General features: G+C 36.1%; 1 protein-coding gene across 3 annotated transcripts; it reads left to right on the forward strand.

The window, feature by feature from the left end:
- Window positions 1-293: 293 nt before the first annotated feature.
- LOC112719373 (UDP-glucose 4-epimerase GEPI48-like) lies at window positions 294-9,339 on the forward strand. 3 transcript variants are annotated; one of them, XR_011872880.1, is made up of 5 exons: window positions 294-421; window positions 634-861; window positions 1,015-1,165; window positions 1,775-4,101; window positions 8,895-9,339. XR_011872880.1 is itself a non-coding variant. In XM_072218027.1 (4 exons), exons 2-4 carry the CDS (start codon window positions 637-639, stop codon window positions 1,930-1,932), a joined length of 534 nt encoding a protein of 177 aa, XP_072074128.1. In that variant the 5' UTR covers window positions 294-421; window positions 634-636; the 3' UTR covers window positions 1,933-4,798. The 3 variants fall into 3 exon arrangements, 1 of the variants encoding a protein (XP_072074128.1); XM_072218027.1 differs by lacking the exon at window positions 8,895-9,339 and having other exon boundaries at window positions 1,775-4,798; XR_003161681.3 differs by lacking the exons at window positions 294-421; window positions 1,775-4,101; window positions 8,895-9,339 and having other exon boundaries at window positions 825-935; window positions 1,015-1,091.
- Window positions 9,340-9,732: the final 393 nt, after the last annotated feature.

The following is a 9,732-nucleotide window of genomic DNA, read 5'->3' on the forward strand; positions in this document are numbered from 1 at the left end:
TGCATTTCATCGGGGATTATGTCACAAGCAGAGCCATTCAAGTGAGTCATGTTCCCAGCTCAATTCAGATGGCAGATAGAGGAAACAATGAAGACACGTGAAGCTTATGCAGAAAAGATAAGAGCTCAGAATTCAGTTGGTCAGTTAGTGAAATCAGTTGTGCACATTTTCTTTTTTTGTTATTACCTTCCATTTCTGTTGTGCTGAGGTGGCAGAGGCTGTTAGTAACTAACTCACCATCCTTGCCTACACTTCCCTGTATATATATACTCATACATGTATCTTAATTTCTTAATCAACCCAACATAAATGGTTCAGGCTTGTGTTCTCATCTTCAGCCACTATATATGGTTGGCCAAAGCAGGTCCCATGTACAGAAGAGTTCCCTTTGTCAGTAGCGAATCCATACGGATGAACCAAGGTATAGCTAACTGGCCCAGAAAGTGTTAAGGCATTTGTTAGTAGTGATACTGGAAATATGGGAAGCTTGGGGAAAAAAAATTGATTTTGATTTAAATTTAACTCTTATGCTAGAGTCTTGTACAAAACATGTTTGTAATTTGCTTTACATTACTGATAGCAGTGTTGGCTTGGAATTGAGCAATGATATCTGATAAGAGTTCTGTCTTTCAGCTTATGATAGAAGAAATTTGCCTTGATCTCTACCAATCAGATCATGGATGGAAAATAATATTGTTGAGACACTTCAACCCAGTTGGTGCACATCCTAGTGGAAATGTTGGTGAGGATCCTCGTGGAATTCCAAACAATCTCATGCCATTTGTTCAGCTAGTAGCTGTCGGCAGACGCCCTGCACTGACAATTTTTGGAACTGACTATAAAACAAGCGATGGCACTGGAGTATGTCTCACTATCTTTGGCTTGTTTTACTAATCTTCTCCCTTGAAAATTGCGAGCAGAGCTCATTGCTTGAGGTCTGTTAGGCATGCATTTCCATTCCTGCCCATTGATTTCTTCCTAGGATCTTACATATTGATCGTATCTTTTTCTCAGGTTCGCGATTACATTCATGTTGTTGATTTAGCAGATGGCCACATAGCCGCATTGAATAAACTAGAGGATCCTAAAATAGTTACTTTTCGTGGTTCATCATCTGGTTCTATATTAAGTGTATTGGCTTTGTTAAACTCTGCCAGTAGCAATGGTTGGGAACTGATCTTCGATTTACTAGAATCCAGTTTTATTTATTTATCTATTTTATTTTTATTTTATGAAAAGGTAAATACTATTTTGGTCCCTAAAGTTGAGGCTGAAAATTGAAACCGTCCCTCATTTAATTTTTTATTTAGAATCGTCATTAACATTTTTTTTATTAAAATCGTCATTTCTATTTTTTTTGGACAAAAATACGCTCACCACTACTAACACAATTACCTCCACCAGCACCACCAGCACCACCAACACCACCACTAGCACCACCACCAACGCCGCCGTCATCCCCCACCCCCACCCACCCCCACCCGTCTCCCCTTTCCCCCACCCTGCGTCCCCTTTCCCTCCACCCTACACACGCGTTGTTTTATTTTTTTTTTAATTTTATAAAATTTTTTTAAAGTAGGAGTAGTTTAGGAATAAAATTAAAAATTTAAATAAAAAGACGATTTTAATATGAAAAAAACGTTAAGCACGATTTTAAATAAAAAATTAAATGAGGGACGGTTTTGATTTTCAACCTGCCAAAACAGTGCTTACCCCTTTTATGAATGAAATGATATCGTAGATTTTGGTTAGATTTTTTACCGTGCTTTCACAGGTTGTGAAATTTATAACTTGGGAACTGGAAAGGGGATATCGGTTTTGGAGATGGTCAAAGCTTTTGAAAATGCTGTTGTTAATTTGTTACTCTCTTTGTCTTGTGAAATTTTCAACTTGAATTTGGTGCCACTGAGCGGTGCATGCTCATTTATTTAATCATTTTCTCCCTTCGGTGTTTGGGCTCTCAAAAAACAAGGCACATTCATAAGATGCAGGAAATGAAAAACCTGTGAATAACGCTGCAACTTGGTAGCTTCATTGATTGCCTTGTCATGCATATATATCCAATATCCTTGATGCATTGTTGAAATAAATGAAAAACCTGTGAATAACGCTGCAGCTTGTGATACCTTTCAGAAAGGTAATGACGATGGCAATGAGCTGGCAGGTTGTCAGTAAGACTATAATTAGTTAACACTTGTATATAATACTAACACACATAGTGCAGATAATGTGAATTTCCTTTTTCATTGCGTCAATATTCTACTCTAAGCTTTAGCTCAATTTCCCTCTTCTCCCTTATTCTTTTCTCTTTATCTTTCATTGTGCTCTAATAAATCTTTCTTTCTCACCATTTCTTAATTCTTCCGTTGATAAAGCTCACTAAATGATTCGACAACACATCTTTAGCTTTTTCACATTGTGGGAAGGGAAGAAGGATCTCAAGATCTGTGAGGAGGAGGGCAAGTGAAATCTCAGAAAAAATTTGAAATGATAAAAATAAAAGAAGAGAAAACTTATAGATTTTATGGAGAAGGACGAGAATATAATGGGATGAAGGTGAATCGAAAATTTTACAAAGTAAAGCTATGGATCAATAGATAATATATTAAATTCAATCACATTTATTATCTCTTTCAAATTCAGTCTCTACAGAGCTAGCTTGTAATTGAATTCATGGGAAAAATTTTTGAAAAATGTATCGTTAAAAAATTTTTATATATATACATAACACTTTGTACAATATAAATCAGTTTAGAAGTATATAGTCACAGTAGCGATGTTATCATGGGATGTTACCATTTGGACGTAGTTATGAAGTATAAAGATATTGTCTGAGCAATGTCTATTGTCCTCAATCTAACTACAACATTAATATTCTCATTAATTTTTTTTTGGTAATTTCTCATTAAATTTTTTTAGTAATTTTTTACGGCTAATTTTTTTTATATTGGTAAAATATATGTGTAATGTATTGTTATTAGAAAATTTGGTGTTTTTTTATATGGTGTTTTATTCAAATCGGACGGTCCGATTTGTTTGAAGAAAAAAAATAAACTACAAATTGGAGGGTCCGATTTGTTTGAAAAAAAACTACAAATCGCATGGTCCGTTTTGTATTTTTTTATTTTTTTATTTTTTAAAATAAAAATCGGACGGTCCGATTTCAACATTAATTTTTTTTATTTTCGAAATCACAGATCGGACCGTCCGATTTGTGTTTGTTTGGGAAAAAAATAAAACAAATCGGAGCCTCCGATTTGTAGCTCCCATAGCAAAGTTAAACACTTCTCTTCTCACATCATTGGGAGATACACTCTTCTCTCTCCCACACGAAAAAGAAAAAGTGATTTTTTACGCGTCGCTTTCTATTTTCCATTCTTCTTCTTTCTTCTCTACTTTCTTATTCTTTCTTCTTCTTTTCTTATTTTCTTCTTCTTCATTTCTCCTCCCTTCTCATCCTTATTCTCTTTCATTTTCTTTTACTTATTGCATTTGCATACTTTAATTCATTGCATTTTAATTTTATGCATGTTTTTATTTTCTTTTTTTAGTTACTATTTTTCTATTGGCGTTGCATTTTCTTAATCACCTGTTGAATTTTTCTTCCATTGTTTTGGCGCTTAGTGACTTATTTTCTATTGTTGGGTGATATTATTTATCGGTCAGTACTAATCTTTTATGACATTTGTATTCTTTGCGCATTGATATGACCTTATATTGTCTTTCATGACCCACTCCTTCTCCCTCATTGTTACAATTTTTGAATTATTGATATGCCATTTGCCTATATTACTTTCTCACTTGCATGTTGTAGCTACCATGTAGTTGAGAACCTCATTATTATTTGGCATTAGCCCATCCAAATTTTATTTGTTTACATATCTTTATTTGTGGGTTACTCTTCTTCCTTTTTCTCTTCTTTCAGGATGGCCATCAAGAAGGGAAACAGAAAACTTCTAAATGGAGGCAATAAACAAGTCCTCCGCACCATCTTTTGAGGAAAGCGCATCAGTTGTAGCAACCTGTCCACTTGCATATCTTTGCATGCACTGATGATGGTGCAATCTTTAAGTGTAGGGAGGTCAATACCGACTTCCATGGGTTAGTTACTTTCTTTTCAACACCAATTCTTAATTTTCTTTGTTAGTTAATTGTTGCATTACATAATAGATTGCATGCGTAGTAATTGTTTGCATGTACGTACTACTTGGTTGAAGTGATAAATCTTTTCCAAGAAACTATTTTATAGCATTTCACTAATTTGAATGAAAACTTTTTGAACTTGCTTGAAGAATTTTATTTTGGAACATGGTTTAGAGCTCGAACATACAAGACCAGTGAGATTTTGAACCTATTTGACTGGTTGTATTTTATCAACCAATGTTTTATTTTGGTGTGTGTTGTTCTCTCTAAAATTGTGATCTTTGTCTTGCTTGATTCTATATTTCTATTGTTTGATGTATGCATGCACTTATGTGATTGAGGCCTTGTTTCACTATAACTCACATACCCATATGGCCTTATCCTTTTCATTATCCTTTGCAAACCAATGTTGAGCCTTTTAACCCTATTTGTTCTTTACTTTAACTTTAAGTGAAAAATAATCATATCCTTAATTTGAATCCTTAGTTAACTTAGACTACTGAGAGTGCTCATGAATTAAGTGTGAAAAAATTGGGTTTGGAAACGTTTGGTTTGGAAATTGGGTGTTGTGTATTTTTATTAAAATGTGAAAAAAAATGTTGAGGATATGTTCATGCATTCAATACCTTAATCATATGCATTGAGAAAAACAAAAGAAAAGAAAAAAATAAAGAAAAAATAAAGAGAAAAAGAAAAAAAAGAAAGGAGCAAATAATAAAAGGTGACAAAATACCCCAAAGTAAATGGTGATAGCATTGCATGTGTACTGTACTTAAAATTGGGATGCATGAATCTGTGGTAAACATAGTTAATGGGTAGTTAGATTTTGTATGTTGATTACATGGATTGTCTTAAGTTAGGTGGGAAGTTTAGGTTAATCAGGATTCAGATTTTAGTCCACTTGACCAAATACAATCCTACCTTGGCCCTAACCCCATTACAATCCTTAAAATACCTCTTGATATGTGTATTTGTGCATTAAATTTTTGTTGATTGGTAGAAGAAGTTCAAGTCTTAGAAATCAAGATTAGTAGAGAATTGAGAGAATCGAACCTTAAACACTTACGTGATTAGAGTGTATACACTTCCGGTGAGAGTTCGATGCTCGATTCTTTGTTCCCGTCTTTCACGAGATTTCTTCTTGCAAGTCTTTTTATACTTCATTTTATGATTTGAATTAGTGGAATCCCGTTCATATTTGTTCTAGGAGAATTTTATTTATTTTTAACCAAGTAGGTAAAAGCATTTTGCATTAGTTGCATTCATATAGATAGGTTGCATTTCATAATTTGTACCATTCATGTTCACTCTTTTGGTTCTCTTGAGCTTAGCATGAGGACATGCTAATGTTTAAGTATGGGAAGATTTGATGCACCACTATTTCGTGGTATATTTTATGTTGAATTGAGTGGATTTTTTTCATTATTCTCACACTTATTCATATAATTCGCATGTTTTATGTAACACCCTAATTACACTAAACCTTACCTCTAGCCGTAAAGCAAAGGTTAATCAAAGGTTACGACAATTCTAAGGCTTATACATATTTATATAGAAGGAAATAATATATTTTAGAAGCCCGATGAAGGATTAAGCTCAAAAAATAGAATTACAAAAAGCGCGAAACGTTCACACGAAGCTAACGCACAAGATACAAGATATAGATACAAGAGAAAAGAACATATATAGATATAAGAGTATAATAATCATGGAGAACTAGCCGCAGCTCCCGGAGTTTAAGTCGACTAGTTACAATTAGAAAAATACAGAGTTTTGGAGTTAAAACAACTTATACAACTTATCTCTCAAGTAAGCCTCGCCATAAAGATAAACATACAAAGAGATGTGAGAGTAACTATAGCAAAGTAAAATAGAAATAAACCAAGGAGGAACCATCCTCCGCTCTGTCACCATATCCGCAATCTCACCGAAGTGGATTTGTAACCTGCGTCTGAAAAACAACAACAAAGTATGTAATGAGAATCGGAGGTTCTCAGTATGGTAACAGTGCCCAATATGTAAGATGTAAGGCTCCAGGACGCCGAAGGCAATCCTAGAACTTCACATCGAAAATAAACAAACAAAACACTTAAATCATAACCGGGTTATCTAAACTTAGGGGGAATTCTAACTAATACTAATCACACCGTTGTATCCCACAGCCTTCGCCAACCTAACCTCCGTGCGATCCCATCGCCACCACCTGCCTAACCTCTTCAGCACCAGACAATCACAATTAATGCAAACAAGTAATACACATGTAATAATCATATATCACAATTAATTCAAGAAGCAAGTAGGCATATTATACAATTAGGCAAACTCAAGTAATCAAAGCAAACAAGCATATAAAAGATGCATATGATGAATGCCTGTCCTATTGGCTCGTGATATCACTTGTCGGTCTGTAAATGCCAACCCGACACATCCTCCCAGATGTAGCCTTTTCTGCCACGCCAGAGATATAGTGTCCTGCACACTCATGCAGCAGTGAATCTGCTACGCCAGAGATATAGTGCCCTGCACACTCATGTAGTAGGGAGTCTACTACGCCAGGGATATAGGTCCCACACACTTCATGCAGCAGAGAAGGAAACAACGACAACTGTTCATGCAACAAAAAAATCTGCTACGCCAGGGATGTAGGCCCTGCATACTCTCAACAATATCTACTCATGCAGCAGAGAAATCTGCTACGTCAGGGATATAGGCCCTGCATACTCTCAACAACATCTACTCATGCAGCAGAGGAATCTGCTCCGCTAGGGATATATGCCCTGCACACTCTCAACAACATCTCCGAGTCTTCCACTCATCTCAACCACTGTCCATTGACCCCAAATCATCACCAGTCATCACCATTCCACATCTCAGATCACTTTTAATTATCAATTCTCAACATTCCAAGGATATAGTGCCTGGCACACTTTCCTTCAATATCCATCAAGTTTATAAATAACCATCATCAGTCTTTAATTCCATTCCGAACTCATTGGTTCTTCAGTTTCTCAATTCATATACCCTACTTCCTTATTACTCCACCAAACGCATTCTCATTATACCAGAAATCTAAGCCTCCGTTCTCTAACTTTCCAAATACTACCAACTCAAAACCTCCTAGGACCTTTCCCTTGTTTGATGCCCAAAAATAAGCCCAAGAGTTTTAAATGGTGTCACAGAAGTTTACAAGCTTGTTGGGAAGGTGAAATAGTTGAAAACAAAAACTTAATTTGAAAAACAGGGCATGTGCGTATGCACAGGGATGTGCGTGCGCACGCCCAAAGAGATTTTTAGAAAGTGTGCGTACGCATAGGGGTGTACACACAGGTACCAATTTTCACAATTTTGTTCACTCACACAAGGCGTGCTAGCGCCCCAACAGACTGACATTTCCAACTTATGCGTGCGCATAAGGATGTGTGTCCGCATAGATTGTAAAACTTCATTGGATATGTGCATGCATAGGTCGTGCTAACGCTCTCACCAGCAGGCCTTTCCCTGCTTGTGCGTACGCACAAGGCTGTGTGTGCGCATAGGTTTAAAAATTTACAGGGTTGTGCATGCACACAAGATTGTGTGTGCGCACATACCAAAATCACAAAATTCAGCAACTTTGCAGAATTTCAGATTTTGACACCAAACTTTGAATGATCATAACTTCCTCTACAAAAATCCAAGTTTTACAAACTTTATATCAATTTGAAGATTTTTCGATGAACTTTAATTATAAACAAATTTTAACAATTTTGGAAAACTGAGGCACAAGTTATGACCCTTCAAAGTTCACTAAAAACCAGTTTTTACCCAAAAACCTCAAAACCTCAACTTTAACCAACTCTCAATTCAAAACCAAGCATTTACAACCATAATTCATCACCAAAACACTACTACACATGTACTATTATTTTTCAACCATATCCCAAACATTTCCACCCTTAATCACTCATTCTCTTCCAACTTTTCCTATCACGATTCCAATACATATCACTTCCAAAATACCCAAATTACTTCCATTCCTCAATCATTCACTAATCCCAATTACAATGACATTATTCCATATACAAGCTATATACCCAATTATCATCAATCATCATCAAAACATATAATTATCATTATTATCATTCGGATTCATTCCACACAACACCACCACTTTATCTATCAATTCTCATCAACAACACCAATAATCAATTTCCTCAACAACATCATAATTACACACCAATACATACAATTCATAAAATATTCATCCCAATTCACTTACCTTATACTTAATCCAACCCACCATCAATACTCATCAACACCAATAATTCCCAACAAGCATCATCCACCACAATAATTGGTAGACGAAATTGTGATCATCAATGTTGTATTCTTTGTTGTTGTATGGAATAATTATAATGGCTCTTTGCTATGTGTGGACACAACTCCGTTCAACTAACCAGCAAGTGTACTGGGTCGTCCAAGTAATAAACCTTACATGAGTAAGGATCGATCCCACAGAGATTGTTGGTATGAAGCAAGCTATGGTCATCTTGTAAATCTCAGTCAGGCGGATTATAATTGATTATGGATTTTTGAATAATAATAAATAATAAGCAGAAAATAAAGATAAATAACATAGGATGGAAATACTTTTGTAAATTAATGGTGGGAATTTCAGATAAGCATATGGAGATACTGTGCCCTTTCTTTTTCTACTTTCCTACTTCTTCCTTTAATCCTTCTTACTCCTTTCCATGGCAAGCTGTATGTAGGGCATCACCGTTGTCAATGGCTACATCCCATCCTCTCAGTGAAAAAGGTCCAAATGCTCTGTCACAGCACGGCTAATCATCTGTCGGTTCTCAATCAGGTTGGAATAGAATCCCTTGATTCTTTTGCGTCTGTCACTAACGCCCAGCCTTCAGGAGTTTGAAGCTCGTCACAGTCATTCAATCCCAGAATCCTACTCGGAATACCACAGACAAGGTTAGGCTTTCCGGATTTCCATGAATGCCGCCATCAATTCTAACTTATACCACGAAGATTCTGATCAAGAAATCCAAGAGATATGCGCCCGGTCTAAGGTAGAACGGAAGTGGTTGTCAGTCACGCGCGTTCATAGGTGAGAATGATGATGAGTGTCACGGATCATCACATTCATCAAGTTGAAGTGCAACGAATATCTTAGAACAGGAATAAAGAGAATTGAATAGAAAATAGTAGTAATTGCATTAAAACTTGAGGTACAGCAGAGCTCCACACCCTTAATCTATGGTGTGTAGAAACTCCACCGTTGAAAATACATAAGTGAAAGGTTCAGGCATGGCCGAATGGCCAGCCCCCAAAACGTGATCAATAGTCTCCTAAGATGAAGAATAAAACAAAACTGAGACCAAAGATGTCTAATACAATAGTAAATTATCCTATTTATACTAGACTAGCTACTAGGGTTTACATGAGTAAGTAATTGATGCATAAATCCACTTCCGGGGCCCACTTGGTGTGTGTTTGGGCTGAGCTTGATCTATCCAATAGCTGGGGCTTCTTTTGGAGATGAACGCCAAGTTGTAACGTGTTTTGGGCGTTCAACTCCGGGTCGTGACGTGTTTC

This window comes from Arachis hypogaea, chromosome 2 (genome assembly GCF_003086295.3).
Source record: "Arachis hypogaea cultivar Tifrunner chromosome 2, arahy.Tifrunner.gnm2.J5K5, whole genome shotgun sequence".
Lineage (NCBI taxonomy): Eukaryota > Viridiplantae > Streptophyta > Magnoliopsida > Fabales > Fabaceae > Arachis > Arachis hypogaea.

Excerpts from the sequence above, each read along its gene's own strand:
- LOC112719373 (XM_072218027.1), top strand. The coding sequence starts at position 637 with ATGATAGAAGAAATTTGCCTTGATCTCTACCAATCAGATCATGGATGG. Across the intron at positions 862-1,014 it reads AAACAAGCGATGGCACTGGA|GTTCGCGATTACATTCATGT; the intron begins GTATGTCTCACT and ends TCTTTTTCTCAG. Across the intron at positions 1,166-1,774 it reads AAACTCTGCCAGTAGCAATG|GTTGTGAAATTTATAACTTG; the intron begins GTTGGGAACTGA and ends GTGCTTTCACAG.